This window comes from Nelumbo nucifera, chromosome 7 (genome assembly GCF_055504915.1).
Source record: "Nelumbo nucifera cultivar China Antique chromosome 7, China Antique-T2T, whole genome shotgun sequence".
In the NCBI taxonomy this organism is placed as follows: Eukaryota; Viridiplantae; Streptophyta; class Magnoliopsida; order Proteales; family Nelumbonaceae; genus Nelumbo; species Nelumbo nucifera.
The window spans coordinates 43,502,319-43,518,507 of record NC_142655.1 but is presented as its reverse complement, the minus strand read 5'-3'; the positions used below and the strand labels follow the sequence as shown (position 1 = coordinate 43,518,507).

Genomic DNA, 16,189 nt, shown 5'->3' with positions numbered 1-16,189 from the left:
GGACCAATCTGGTTTGAATGGGTCTAGGGTTTGATCTTTAATTAAAGATTTAATTCAAGAAAATGATCTGAAATTAAATACTGATCAAAGAAAAGCAAGAATCAATCAAGAAGGGCTGTTCGCACATCACATCCTGCAAAACAGAGGTTAGATCACAGAATGCAGTTTCATAAACTGCAAATCGCAGATTGCGATATCTCCATCAGCGAAATCTTCTTCCTGCACCGCCATCTTCGATCCAAAAATAATAAAAATAGAAACCCTAAAATTTCTATTAATATTACATCAGATTGAATCCTATACATTCAGTCTAAAAATAAAAAAAAAAATTATTTTACAGACCAAATGTAATAAATCAAGAAACTACAAATCGCAGTTTCCTGCACCAATCAAGACTTCGATCTCCAGTTGTAAGAACAGTCGATAAATCAAGAAAAATATATAGAACAATTCTAAATAAAATTCAGATTTATAAATTTTAATTTCAGATCAATCGCCTTCTATCTGGGAAACTATTTTCCAGAAGGCGTTCTACCTGATTTGCGCAGGTTCAGATCTGCATCAATTCGGTTCAAGATTTGAACCTGGCTATGATACCACTGAAGGGATTAGAGATCCATCATATAGATGGCCAAACCCTACAGGTAGGTTGGGCAAAATGTCAAAAAATTTCCTCTCCCCTCATCTGGGAATCACATTCCCTGTTTTAATCTGCATTTTCAAGGATCAATCTTGAACCATAAACCAAACCAGATATGAAACCAGAAGCAGGAGAGGGATATACCTGATATAGAGAAGCAGTATCTCCCAATGGAGGTGTTCACGCCCAAGGTAGGAACCAAAGACTGCACCCACTGAAGATGGCGCAGTGTAGAATGGAGTAGAATCAGCAATGTTCTTTGTAAAGAACCGAACCCTTCACAAGAATTCGCTGGAGGCAGTGAGTACACCTTCAGATCAGCCTTTCTTTGAAGATTGATATCAAGATCCAATCTTGATCACTCCTACTAGAAACAGGAAATCGAACTGGTAGTAATGGCTGAAAGGATGAGAGATCCATCCCATGAACGCTCAAAGATTGCGGAATAAGGGGGCGAAATTCAAAAATTTCTCTCCCTTCAACTGGGAATCGCATTCCCTATTTAGAAAATCATATTTTCAAGGATCATTCTTGAACCATAAACTGAACCAGATCTGAACCAAAAAGAGTAGGAGAGGATTATACCTGATACGGAGAAACAGTATCTCCCAATGGAGGTGTTCACGCCCAAGGAAGGATCCAAGATCGGCTCCCATTGAAGAGGCGTAGTGCAGGATGGAGCAGAATCAGCAATGTTTTTCTCCAAGAACTCTGTCCTTCGCAAAAACAGCAGGATGGCACGTGAGCACAGCTTCCTATCAATTCTTCCTCCAAGAACTGATGTTAAGATCAAATCTTGACTTCTCCTATTGCTGGAGATCGAACTGGCCAAACAGGGCAGCAAGAACAGGGAGGCGGCAAGAAAGAATTCACAGGGTGCAGAATTCTCTCTTCTTGTGATTTCAGCACTGAAGAAAATCTGATTGTGTGTCTCCTAAAGGATGCCGCCCCCTCCTTCTTTTGTTAACCTAAAAGATCAGCTCCTAATCCAATTAGGAGCTGCTTATCCAAATCATATTTGGATAAGACCCCTTTTAGGTGATAGGGATAAAACCTTATCTTATCTGCAGATTAGATTAGCTTTCTCCTAATCTCATTAGGAGGTTTCTAGATTTGAATCACATTCAGATCTAGACTCTATGAGTGGATAGGGTCAAAACCCTATCCTATCTGCTAATCCATCTCAGAATTCGCCCCATTATTAACTAATAAAATAGCCCAGTTCGAAATGGGCTTTAGGCCCATTAAGGTTATGTGCTCACTAAACCTTCCTAACTGCTACCTAGTTGGGCTTCCTTGTATGGCGTGGGACCCAAGCATTGATCTACACATCAGCCACATGGGTTCGGCCCAGCCATTGTTACAAGGCCTGGCCGAATACACTATTATGGACAGTGCACCCCTTGAAACCCATCAAATGGGCTCTATGGGCCCAACACTTACCCTAAGTGGTCCCTGGGCCAAGCCACCTTGTAACACCCAGGGAATGTGGGCAGATGCAAGATTAGCCCATCAGGTATTATCCTCAATGGTCTTACACTTAACCTCTCAGCCCATAATGATCATACACTGCCCGACAAGAGAGGACCTCTCCCTCGGCTGCAAGGAACAGTGTTGCACTCTCTACTTATATGGATCCCGGGAATTAAAACCTTCTTCCAAACATTTTAGAAACCATAATATATATACTTTTATATCTCATATAAAATATACTTTGCAAAACAAATCTCAACGGTTGAAATCGGCTGCCGGCAGTCTTGGTTTCCATCTATGAGAGTGCATCCCCGATCATTACCTTTGTCCGACAAAGGGGCTGATCCTGTCACTATGATCACCCACTCAGATGAATTCTCAGACTGTCCCAACATACCCAGGTTTTGACCCCCGCTAAGGATCTCACTGAATGGTACATCAAAGACAGCCCAATCCGACACCTAGTGCAGTATCATAATCGAGTCTAGGGGTCGGGTGTAACTTTCCAGTTTTGCCCATCAATCTCCAAGGTCCAGGGCAATACTGGAAATCTGGTCCAGTTCAAAGATTCAATTAATCCTACACTGTATGTGCCTAGGGTCTCACCCTGGCAGCTAAGACAGGCCACCCCAACCGACTTGGTGGCACCATAGTGTCAACCTTGTCAGGATAGGTCTCCCCAGACCGATCCACTGGTTGTGAACATTCTAAACTAACACGAGTCTCATTAAGTGTCCAGTTTAAGGGTATTACACAGAGGAAGGACAAGGCATTAGATGCCTGTCATTTTTGCAAGAAGACCGGCCACTGGAAAAGGAATTGTCCTGCCTACCTGGAATCCAAGAAAGGTAATTTCGAAACTTGTGTTATAGAAACCAATTTGTTGGTAGCTTCTGCGTCCTGGTGTATTGACTCCAGGGCTTCAACTCATACGTGTAACTCACTGCAGGGGTTCAAGGTAAGCAGAAGGCTAAGTGAAGGAGAAGTCACGCTCTACTTGGGGACTACTGCAACTGTTGCAGCCGCGGCCATAGGAACCGTGGAATTATATTTTAGAGAAGGAATAATTGTACTGAAAGATTGTCTTTATGTACAAAATTTAAGAAGAAATTTGATTTCTGTCTCAAAACTATGTGCAGATGGTTATTCTGTCTTCATTAGTAATACGATTACTATTAAAAGAAAAAACAGATTCATTGCATACGGGGAACTGGAGAACGGTCTCTATGTTCTACATCCTTCTCTAGAAACTAACATAACCGAAACTACATCGGTTGAAAACCCCAAGAAGAGAGCCCGTGATACAGTTAATCCCACGTGTCTGTGGCATTACCGACTTGGCCACATCGGTGTTGACCGAATCACAAGGTTGGTAAAGGATGGTACATTGGATTTTCTAGCTGTAGAAGATCTTCCCACCTATGAGCCTTGCCTACAAGGCAAGATGACGAAACGACCATTTAGTGGTAAGCCTGAAAGATGTATAGGCACACTTGACCTAATACATACTGATGTATGTGGTCCCCTGAGTGTTAGGACACGAATTCAACACGTGTATTTCATCACCTTCACAGATGATTTTTCACGATATGGTTACGTGTACCTAATGAGACACAAGTCTGAATCCTTTGAAAAGTTCAAAGAGTTTAGACAAGAGGTCGAGAAACAGTTAGGGAGAGAAACTAAAGCCCTTCGATCAGATCGAGGTGGCGAATATCTCTCTAACGAATTCAGGGACTACTTAAAGGACAATGGGATAGTATCACAATTAGCTCCTCTTGCTACACCACAACTTAACGGTGTTTCAGAGAGGAGGAATAGGACCTTATTAGATATGGTCCGGTCGCTTCTCATCCACTCAGAGTTACCCACATCCTTTTGGGGTTACGCATTAGAGACTGCGATTTACATGCTGAATCGGGTTCCAACCAAATTGGTTCCAAATACTCCATATGAACTTTGGACTGGAAAGAAACCAAGTGTCAGACACTTGAAGATTTGGGGCTGTCCAGCACACGTTAAAAGAACGAGTGCAGACAAGTTGGAATCTAAGACCAGCCGTTGCCTATTTGTAAGCTACCCAAAAGGCTCTGTAGGTTACCTTTTCTATGACCCAAGTGAGCAGAAAGTGTTCTGCAGTCGAAATGCGCAATTCTTGGAAACCGACTATATCCTGGACACCCATCGTCAGGAAGTTGTTCTTGATGAGGAGAGCTCAGGAGCAGTGGGAGATGTCCCACAAGTTCCAGGTAGTGACCAACTTAGAAGATCCACTCGGGCATCCAGGCCACCAGTCCGTTATGGTTATGATCAGGATAGTTACCTGGTGGAAACCTTGACTAGTGAGGAGGATCCCGTGACTTACGCGGAAGCTATGTTGGACATAGATTCCCAGAAGTGGGTGGAGGCCATGAGAGCAGAGATGGACTCAATGGAGGCCAATGGAGTCTGGACTCTAGAAGATCCACCCTCCGGGGTAAAAGCAATCGGTTGCAAATGGATTTACAAGAGGAAGAAGGGCCCCGATGGCAGGATTGAGACCTTCAAGGCTCGTTTAGTGGCGAAAGGGTACACTCAGAAAGAAGGCATCGATTACGAGGAAACCTTTTTGCCTGTGGCCATGCTTAAATCCATTAGGATCCTGCTAGCTGTAGCAGCATACCATGATTATGAGATTTGGCAGATGGATGTCAAAACTGCATTCTTGAATGGAGATCTTACTGAAGATATCTATATGCAGCAGCCACAAGGCTTCATTGCTGCAGGTCAGGAAAACATGGTATGTAAACTTAATAGATCCATTTATGGGCTTAAGCAAGCTTCTAGAAGTTGGAACATCCGTTTTAACTCTGCTGTCAAATCGTTTGACTTCGAGCAGAATTCGGATGAACCCTGTGTCGACAGGAAGTACAGTGGGGATAAGGTTACCTTCTTGGTTCTGTATGTAGATGACATTCTACTCATTGGGAATGATGTAGGAATGTTAACTACGGTGAAAGTATGGCTTTCGCAGCAATTCTCCATGAAAGATCTTGGAGAAGCCTCCTATATACTGGGTCTTCGACTCTATAGAGATAGATCAAAGCGGATAATAGGATTATCCCAATCTGCTTACATTGACAAAATAGTCAAAAGATACAGCATGGAAAACTCCAAGAAAGGAAATGTTCCTTTCAGGCACGGAGTCACTCTCTCCAAGAAGATGTCTCCCAAGACTTCTGAGGAGATTGATGGCATGAAAGACGTTCCCTATGCCTCTGCCGTAGGGAGCATCATGTATGCCATGCTGTGCACTCGTCTTGACATAGCTCAGGCAGTGAGTGTAGTAAGCAGATTTCAGGCCAACCCAGGGCAGGAGCATTGGACTGCTATGAAAAACATACTTTAGTACCTTCGAAGGACAAAAGAGTTTTGTCTGGTGTTCGACGGTAGCTCACTACAGATCCAGGGGTTTACAGATGCCGATTTCCAGTCAGACCCAGATGATAGAAAGTCTACATCTGGATATGTTTTCACGATAGGATCGTGTGCTATTTGCTGGAAAAGCAGCAAACAGGGGTCCACTGCAGACTCCACGACCGAGGCCGAATACATTGCCGCAAGTGAGGTTGCCAAAGAAGCTGTGTGGATGAAGAAGTTCATTCACGAGTTGGGAGTTGTTCCATCTAGCACATCACCCATCCCATTGTTGTGTGAAAACAATGGAGCCATTGCTCAGGCTAAGGAGCCACGAGCCCACTCGAAGTCGAAGCACATCGAGAGGAAGTACCACGTACTCCGGGAGATTGTTGGTAGAGGGGACGTCCTGATTCAGAAGGTAGCGTCAGCGGAAAATGTAGCAGACCCATTGACAAAGCCACTATCACAGAAAGTGTTTGAGAAACACGTGGAAAGCATGGGACTCCGGCTAGTACCTGATTGGACCTAAGTGCAAGTGGGAGCTGTTAGACAGTTTTGTATGCCCTTAGCTTCAATCAGAATGATGTGCTTTATGAGTTTATTGTAAATGAATAAAGATACATATTTGATTCATGTTCCCTTGGTATGTTTCTATGTAATACCCTTAAACTGGACACTTAATGAGACTCGTGTTAGTTTAGAATGTTCACAGCCAGTGGGTCGGTCTGGGGAGACCTATCCTGACAAGGCTGACACTGTGGTGCCACCAAGTCGGTTGGGGTGGCCTGTCTCAGCTGCCAGGGTGAGACCCTAGGCACATACAGTGTAGGATTAATTGAATCTTTGAAATGGACCAGATTTCCAATATTGCCCTGGACCTTGGAGATTGATAGGCAAAACTGGAAAGTTACACCCGACCCCTAGACTCGATTATGATACTACACTAGGTGTTGGATTGGGCTATCTTTGATGTACCAATCAGTGAGATCCTTAGCGGGGGTCAAAACCTGGGTATGTTGGGACAGTCCCAGAATTCATCTGAGTGGGTGATCATAGTGACTGGATCAGCCCCTTTGTCGGACAAAGGTAATGATCGGGGATGCACTCTCACTGATGGAAACCAAGACTGCTGGCAGTCGATTTCAACCGTTGAGATTTGTTTTGCAAAATATATTTTATATAAGATATAAAAGTATATATATATGGTTTCTAAATTGTTTGCAAGAAGGTTTTAATTCCCGGGATCCATATGAGTGGAGAGTGCAACACTGTTCCTTGCAGCCGAGGGAGAGGTCCTCTCTTGTCGGGCAGTGTATGATCATTATGGGCTGAGAGGTTAAGTGTAAGACCATTGAGGATAATGCCTGATGGGCTAATCTTGCATCTGCCCACAGTCCCTGGGTGTTACAAGGTGGCTTGGCCCAGGGACCACTTAGTGTAAGTGTTGGGCCCATAGAGCTCATTTGATGGGTTTCAGGGGGTACACTGTCTTCAGCAGTGCATTCGGCCAGGCCTTGTAACGAAGGCTGGGCTGAACCCATGTGGCTGATGTGTAGATCAATGCTTGGGTCCCACGCCATACAAGGAAGCCCAACTAGGCAACAATTTGGAAGGTTTTTTAGTACATAACCTTAACGGGCCTTAAGCCCATTTCGAACTGGGCTGATTTGATCAGTCATTTAAAGGGGGCGAATTCTGAAGTGGGTCAGCTAAAAGGATTGGGCTTAGACCCTATCCACTCAGAGAGTCCAAGATCTAAATAAGATTTAGATCTGGAAACCTCTTGTTTAGATTAGGAAACAGCTAATCTGATCTGCAGATAAGATAAGGATTATCCCTTATCACTAAGGGACTTCTAACCCAAATATGATTTGGATTAGCAACTCCTAATCTGATTAGGAGCTGATCCCTTTAAGATTATAAAAGGGGAAGGGGGCGGCAGCCTTGAAGAATACAATAACATCAATAGCATTCTTCTCTTTAAGAAAGAGAGATTAAGAGATTTCCTGCATACTGCGAATTCTCTTCTGCCGCCACCTTCCTGCCGTTGCCATTCCTTCAGTTCGATCTCCAGTTCTTGGGAGCAATCAAGATTGGATCTTGATTTCAATCTTTTGGGAAAAGATTGATTGGAGCTGTACTCCCAAGCCGTCCAGTTGATTCTTGCGAAGGGTCAAGTTCTTTTGAAGAACATTGCTGATTCTGCTCCATCCTTCACTGCGCCATCTTCAGTGGGAGCTGATTTTGGATCCTTCCTTGGGCGTGAACACCTCCATTGGGAGATAGTATTTCTCTGTATCAGGTATTATCCTCTCCCCCTCCGTTTGGTTCAGATCTGGTTCAGTTTATGGTTCAAGATTGATCCTTGAAAATATGATTTTCTAAATAGGGAATACGATTCCCAGTTGAAGGGAGAGATAAAATTTTTGAAATTCGCCCCTTATTCCGCATTCTTTGGGCGTCCATAGGATGGATCTCTCATCCCTTCAACTAGGGAATTGATTTCCTACATGGCCGAAATTCCCAAAAATTTGGAGTAAGAACAGATGGTGCTATCAGACGTGTTAATAAGGTAAGCCATTCTAATTTGGAAAGTCAAATATCTGATCTAACTGCTTTGGTTCGTCAAATGGCTGTAGGGTGATAGCTATAAATATAACCCTAGCAAGTGCACTAATTATCAAGTAGTATAAAAATATCATTCCCATGGGGATTTAACAAAATAACTATTAGAACTACAACCTTCCCTAATTATTTGGACAATCGAATTTCAGATTTAAGAGTAAGAACTGCTGAAAATAAAAACTAGAAAAAGAAAATAGAAGCAAGGGTGATCACTAACCGAATATGCAATGGATGAAATCGCTAGGGATTTTTGGTCCACCTAACCTTTGTAATGAATATTAGTGGATTCGATTAACCAAGATTATTTGTCATTCCCATAAGCTGAAGTCTCTCCAATTTTATTTAATATTCTCTCTCGAGATATACTAAAACTACGCCCATCAGGTAACCCTTCGATTTCTCGAGTAGAGTTCTCAAGATGGAAGTGCATTAAGTCCGAGGAAAAACCATTAAATTCAGATGAATCATGTATATATATCTCTATATACCATTCAATTCACACTATGAACTATTCTGTCAATTATGTGAATTCTTCTCTCGATTCATTCACATAAACCAAATCAATTAAGGGGTGGCCAAGCTCTTAATCGCATTAAGCAAGACAATTCATAGACTATATGGAAATCACAATCTTGGATAAATCATGAAGATAAAAATATATTCATTAACAAGGTTAGGCTTTCCACAGCCCTAGCTAAAAACAAATCAGTTCATGATAAAAGAATTAAAGCAAACAAAGGGAAAGAAAGAACTCATGAATTCGCCCATGGTGCTAAGATCTCTTCTTCTTGCCGCCACCTTCTTCTTGAAGTTTCTTGAGTTCTTGATCACCTTCTCCCCAAGTTTCTTGATTTGTTTGATCTCTTCTTGATAGATCTGCAATCCAGTTCGTCCTCCCCTAGGGGTGGTACGCCCAGCTCTGATATAGCTTACAATTACTTGGAGTTATCTCAAGAATGGATAATTCAGCCTTGACCCAAACTCCTCCTATCCTATCCTATCTTATCTCCTATCTCATGATCTAAATCTTTCCTAATATTTCTGGAATTACATTTAAAATTTAAATCTAAGAAGACTCTCGAAATTCTTGAATTCGAATGGGCTGTTTTAATAACTTGGGCCGCTTCAAGGTTTTTCTGCGGAATGGGCTTCAGCTGGGAACTGGGCCTCACTACGAAATTGCTCCGTCTTCAGGCCCGGATTTGACTTCGATGTAGGTAGAAACTGAGAAAGCCCAAAACATGAAAGTTGTAGCTTTATCTCTTGTCTTTCCAATGAATCTTGAATCAGCCCAATCGGAGCCTAGATATGAAGTTAGGCATAGATTACTGATCGCTGCCGAAACTGTGCAAACCCATCCGATTAGCCTTGTTTTTCTTCTCGCAACTTCTTTCCTTGCCCTGCACCGAATTATAAGAAATATGAGTCTAACTAAGTACTAATTCAGAATATTAGGGGATAAAAATATGATAAATTTTATTCTCATCATAGGGCAATTACAAACGGCAAGGGTTTGTGGCATATGCTCGATTCTTGGGCATCCTACGGATATGTGCCCATCATTACAAGAGGGTTCGATGCAGCAAGTCAGTGCCGTAGGAGGATTTCCGGGCCAACCTCAACACAAGTATGATCCCTATTCTAACTATTACAATCCTGGGTGGAGGGATCATCCCAATCTGAGCTACGGAAATCAAGGAGGGCCACAGAGATTCCAGCCCCAAGCTTTCAACAGACAGCACCCAATTCCAGCACCTACCCAAGTTCAAATTCAACCCTCAAGTTCAGGTATGTCTTTAGATGAGATCGTTAAGGCTCTTGCGACTAACACTCAACAATTCCAACAGGAAACAAGGGCCAGCATCCAAAACTTAGGGAACCAAATTAGTCAACTTGCTACTTCTATTAGCAAGTTGGAGGCGCAGAACTCTGGAAAGCTACCATCATAGACGGTAGTCAATCCCAAGGAGAATGCGAGTGCAGTGGTGCTGAGAAGTGGGAAGGAATTACAGTCACAGCCTACTTCACCAAGGAAAGAGGATAAAGAGCAGAAAGAAGAGGAGGAACAAGTATCACATGAGGTAGAACCCGACCCTCCTCTACCTAAGATGTCTAATGCCATTGTGCCACCATTTCCTAGTAGGTTGGAAAAATCTAAGAAAGAAGAGTACGAGCAAGAAATCTTGGAGACCTTTAGGAAGGTGGAAATAAATATTCCCTTGTTAGATGCCATCAAACAAATCCCCAAATATGCAAAATTTCTAAAGGAGTTGTGCACTAACAAAAGGAAGCTGAGAGGAAATGAGAAGGTAAAGGTTGGGGAGAATGTATCAGTTGTCATCAAGAGGACCCTGCTGGAAAAGCGTGTTGATCCAGGTATGTTTACTTTACCTTGCGTGATTGGCAATAAAAGAATTGAGCGTTCCATGCTAGATTTTGATGCATCCATCAATGTCATGCCATACTCAATTTATTGTGTTTTAAATTTAGGTCCATTGAAAGAAACTGGGGTTGTTATTCAGTTAGTTGACCGTTCTAACGCTTACCTTGAAGGGATTGTTGAGGATGTTTTGATGTAGGTTAATGACCTTATATTTCCAGCCGACTTTTACATCTTGAAGATGGAGGAGGATACGATCACAAGTTCAACCCCACTTCTATTAGGTAGGCCATTTATGAAAATGGCCAAAACCAAAATAGATGTGGATGAGGGTACCCTCTCCGTCGAGTTTGACAGTGAGATTGTTAAATTTAATATTTTTTAAGCAATGAAGTACCCCAATGAATGTCATTCGATTTGTTCAGTTGACATTGTTGACTCAATTGTGTAGGAAGTTTTTGGGGAAGAGGATATGAATGCGGAACTCGAATTAAGTGCACAATTGGATATGGAGGAAGAATTAGATACATCCTGTGAAGTTTCGGAACTGATAGTAGAACAAAAGGTAACAAATTCTAATATTCCATCATCGTTTTCTCATAAGAAATTGTTGCCTTCTGTTTTGCAGGCTCCGAAGTTAGAGCTGAAGACCTTGCCAAATCACCTTAAGTATGCCTACTTGGGTGACAAAGAAACATTGCCAGTAATCATTGCAAAAGGGTTGACGGATGATCAAGAGGCACGGCTCATCGAGGTTTTGAAAGAGCACAAGGCGGCGATTGGTTGGACCTTAGCCGATATAAAAGGGGTCAGCCCCTCAATTTGCATGCACATTATTCTCTTGGAAGATGGTGCCAAGCCAGTCAGAGAATCGCAAAGGAAGCTCAACCCGGCAATGAAAGAAGTGGTAAAGAAGGAAGTGCTTAAGTTACTAGATGAAGGGATAATCTATTCAATTTCGGATACTAAGTGGGTAAGTCCAATACATGTTATACCCAAGAAAACTGGGATCACTGTGGAAAGAAATCAAAATAACGAACTGGTCCCAATGAGGGTACAAAATGGCTGGCGTATGGTGATTGACTTTCGGAAACTTAATTTAGCCACTAGAAAGGACCATTTCCCCTTGCCCTTCATAGATCAAATGTTAGAAAGGTTAGCCGGCAAGGTATTCTTTTGTTTTCTCGATGGATTTTCAAGTTATTATCAAATCGTTATTGCTCAAGAGGACCAAGAGAAAATGACTTTTACTTGCCCATTCGACACTTTCACCTACAGACGGATGCCTTTTGGTCTGTGCAATGCTCCAGGTACTTTTCAAAGGTGCATGATTAGTATATTTTCTGACTTTATTGAGAAGTGCATTGAAGTGTTCATGGATGATTTTACTGTCTATGGTGATTCGTTTGATGATTGTTTAGATAATTTGAGTAAAATTCTGGATAGATGTGTCAAAACTAATTTGGTTTTGAATTATGAAAAATGCCACTTTATGGTAAAGGAAGGCATTGTGTTGGGACATGTTATCTCTGCAAGAGGCATAGAGGTCAATAAGGCAAAGGTTGATTTAATTGTGAGCTTACCTTACCCTACAAATGTTAGGGAAGTGCATGCTTTTCTTGGACATGCAGGTTTTTATCATAGGTTTGTCAAGGACTTTTCAAAAATTGCCCTACCATTGTCCAAATTGCTTCAAAAAGATGTGCTTTTCAATTTTGGGGATGAATGCAAGGAAGCATTTGATAAGCTCAAGAATTTGCTGACGATTGCACCCGTTATTCAACCACCGGACTGGAACTTGCCCTTTGAAATTATGAGCGATGCAAGCAACTATGCGGTAGGAGCTGTTCTAGGTCAACGGATTGATGGGAAGAGCCATGTCATTTACTATGCTTCGAGGACGTTGAATGCTGCACAATGCAATTACACAACCACCGAAAAGGAGCTATTAGCAATTGTTTTTGCTTTAGGTAAATTTCGATCATATTTGCTTGGCTCTAAAGTGATTGTGTTTTCTGATCATGCAGCTTTGAAATACTTATTGGCGAAGAAGGAGTCAAAGCCGAGGCTGATACGGTGGATACTTTTGCTCCAAGAATTCGATTTAGAAATCAAGGATCGAAGGGGAGCTGAAAACTTGATGGCGGACCATCTAAGCAGGTTGGTAAAAGATGAAGACTCCTCACCCATCTCTAAGCATTTTCCTGATGAGCAACTGTTCCAAATAAAAGGTATGGTCCCTTAGTATGCTGATATTGTGAATTACTTAGTTACTGGAATTTTGCCTAGTTATCTTAGCAAGTCAATGAAGGATAAAATCAGGTATGAGGCGAAATATTATGTTTGGAATGAACCTTATTTGTGGAAATTTTGCTTTGATCAAGTGATTAGGAGATGTGTCCCTGAAAGTGAACATATGTCGATTTTGAATTTTTGTCATAATTATGCTTGTGGTGGTCATTTTGGGCCAAAAAGAACTACTAGGAAGGTCTTAGATAGTGGGTTGTATTGGGCAACTTTATTTAAAGATGCATACTTGTTCTGTAAAAATTGTGAAAGATGCCAAAGAATAGGTGCATTGTCTCGTAGAAATGAGATGCCCCAAACCCCCATTCTTATTTGCGAAAATTTTGATGTTTGGGGTATTGATTTTATGGGACCCTTTCCTTCCTCTTGTGGTTTTGTTTACATACTTCCGGCAGTTGATTATGTCTCGAAATGGGTTGAAGCAAAAGCCACCAAAACTGATGACTCTAAGTGTGTTGTAGGTTTTATCAAATCTAACATTTTCAGTAGGTTTGGTATTCCTCGAGCCATCATAAGTGATCAAAGGACCCACTTCTGCAATAAAGCCGTTGAAGCCTTGCTGAAAAAGTATGGGATGCATCACCGAGTCACCACTATCTATCACCCCCAGAAAAATAGACAAGCTGAGATTTCCAATTGAGAGGTCAAGTCCATTTTAGAGAAGATGATGAATCCAGGTAGAAAGGATTGGAGCCTATGTCTAGATGATGCACTTTGGGCATACCGGACCGCATATAAAACACCAATAGGGATGTCTCCCTATAGATTAGTTTTTGGCAAATCTTGTCATTTACTAGTTGAAATCGAACATAAGGCATATTGGGCGATCAAACATTGCAATATAGACATAGAAGAAGCTGGCAAGGCAAGAAAGCTCCAATTACAAGAATTGGAGGAGTTGCGGCTAGAAGCATATGAGAATTCGAGAATCTACAAAGAGAAGACCAAGTTGTTCCATGATAATTTGCTTTTAAGGAAACAGTTTATGGTTGGTCAAAATGTGTTATTATATAATTCTCGACTCCAACTCATTCCAGGTAAGTTGCGTTCTAGGTGGATGGGTCCATTTGTTGTTATTAATGTGTTTCCTTATGGAGCAGTGGAGATCAAAAGTCTTGATACAAATAAGGTTTTCAGAGTGAATGGGCATAGATTAAAGTTGTTCCATGAGGATGCGATTGTCTCCTCCTTGGAAGACATCTCGTTGGATCTTCCTCATTATTCATCGAATTAAGGAAGCAAGGAAGTACGTCGAGCATAACGACGTTAAACAATTGCGCTTATGGGAGACAACCCATTGTGTTTAGTTATTTTTGTTAGTTATTTTTATTGTTTTCAATTTTAGGAACATGGTCGTGTTTAGCAGCTGATTTTACATCGGAAAGATCTCAACAAGGCGTTCAGGGAAGTTCCCTTAAATCTTTCTATCGTACGCACAGTCATATACATTGGGGACAATGTATACCTTAAGTGTGGGGGGATTAGAGGAATTTGATAATTTCTGGGGTAACTCTAGCATGCTTCGATCATCACTTTTTAACCTTGCTTTTTGAAGTTTCTACTCCCTAGAAACTTATCTTTGAATAATTTCAAACTATCATGAATTATGTGCTTAGGTTGAAATGACAAGACATGATGCAAGCATGACTAACTGAATTTTTTGACTACATAAGGCACCTCATTATTTTGGAATAAGCAAGATTACAAATGTAACCCTTATGCCTAAAGGCCTGTCAAAGGCCCGTCAAACACGGTTTGATTATTCTAGAACTTGCTCTGTAGTCATGTTGAGACCACGTCAATGAGTTCATGGATCGGAATGGAAATGATAATGTCTATTGTTGTGCAAAAAAAAAAAATTCGTGACAAATGTGAGATGGAGCATAAAATGCACTCACAGTTAGAAGCGAAAGACAAATGTGAGATGGAGAATAAGATGCACTCAAATTTAGAAACAAAAGAAAATGGTGAGATGGAGCATAAAATGCACTCAATCCTAGCACTCCATTTCAATTTTTGATGCATTGAACTCATGCTTAGTGGTGGAGATGTGATACATAAGCAAGCTTATGGTGATAACATACCTTGTTTTGACCCTGGAAACAAATGATACCTCAAAAACAAAGAGAGATATTTGAATATGGCTGCATTTGATTGTTAAAACAATGAGTGCCTATTTTAGTCCAAGAATGTTCAGACGATGGAATGCTTGTTTTCCTTGACTATTGATTTAACTTGGGTTCATGAGGAATGGTGAGTTGAGATTACTCTTTGACAAGTTAAAGAGGAGAAGGAAGTGGAAAATGAAAAGATTATTAAGTCTGGATTGAAGCATGCGAGAGGCCAAGCATCATGTAGAGAGAGAGAGTTTTAAAAATCAATATGTAGTTAGATTGTTTTTGCTTGAGTTTTGTCTTGCCTGAGGATGGGCAAGGTTTAAGTGTACATCGAGGTAAAAATCGGGCCCGAAGTCGGAACAAATTCGTAGTAAAGCCCAGTTCACAGCTGAAGCCCAATTCGCAGGAAAGCCTTGTAGCGGCCTAAGTTATTAAAGAGCCCAACTCGAATTCAAGAATTAAGAGTCCCATCAGATTCAAATTTCAAATGTAATCATAGAAGGATAAGATGATTGAGATTAGATTACTAGATAAGAGAGACTACTAGATAAGAGATAGGATAGGATTAGATCAAAACTGATTAGGACTTTCTATTTTTGAGGATTAATCTCCTAAGAGGAGTTGGAGAGAGCCCCTCCTCCTAAAGCTATATAAAGGGGGGGGGGGGGGGGGGGGGGGGGGGGACCAGCTTTAGGCATCACTCAATCACTGAAGCACTCAATCAATTCAGAAGATCAGTCCATCCATCTCGGAAGCAGAGCAAGAGGGAGTCGACAACCATGAGAGGCTAAGCTTTTCTTTTCTGATTCAAGGGGGATTTCTAATTCAATTGTGTCATCGTGAGGTTTTGTGTTTAATTTAAATTCTTGCTTTTAATTCAAGTATTCGTTGATTCTTGTGCATGTTCTTATGGATGTTAATGTTAATTAGTCTGACAAATTAATTAATGTTGATCTTCCTACTGCTATCCATGGTTCAATGATCCGTAATTGTCACGAATAGTGGTACAAGTAGCAATTAGGTTATTATCCTACATGGATCAATTGTTCGTGACAGCCTTTGACCAATGTATGTGTATGTTTTAACCTAAGGGGAATCAATGGAACAAGATTCGATAATTGCAGCTATCTCAATTATTGTTATTTTGGTTTAACTGTTTTCACAAAGGTTATTGCTATCATTAATTGATATGGAACGCTATCGTACCCAGTCGGTTAATGATAAGTGTTGATCGAATGCTGGGTTTGG

The 16,189-nt window shown here is 41.3% G+C and overlaps 1 protein-coding gene across 1 annotated transcript; it reads left to right on the top strand.

The window, feature by feature from the left end:
- Positions 1–10,245: 10,245 nt before the first annotated feature.
- On the top strand, positions 10,246–14,058 carry LOC148790428 (uncharacterized). The gene is made up of 7 exons (XM_088892288.1): positions 10,246–10,513; positions 10,628–10,704; positions 10,969–11,082; positions 11,146–11,490; positions 12,019–12,748; positions 13,622–13,861; positions 13,925–14,058. The coding sequence occupies exons 1-7, from the start codon at positions 10,246–10,248 to the stop codon at positions 14,056–14,058; spliced, it is 1,908 nt and encodes a 635-aa protein (XP_088748414.1).
- The last annotated feature ends 2,131 nt before the right edge of the window (positions 14,059–16,189 follow it).

Bases quoted from the DNA above. Each gene is read 5' to 3' on its own strand.
- LOC148790428 (XM_088892288.1), top strand. From the start codon at position 10,246: ATGTCTAATGCCATTGTGCCACCATTTCCTAGTAGGTTGGAAAAATCT. The intron at 11,083-11,145 runs GTAACAAATTCT...TCTGTTTTGCAG, and splicing joins AACTGATAGTAGAACAAAAG to GCTCCGAAGTTAGAGCTGAA. The intron at 13,862-13,924 runs GTAAGTTGCGTT...CTTATGGAGCAG, and splicing joins TCGACTCCAACTCATTCCAG to TGGAGATCAAAAGTCTTGAT.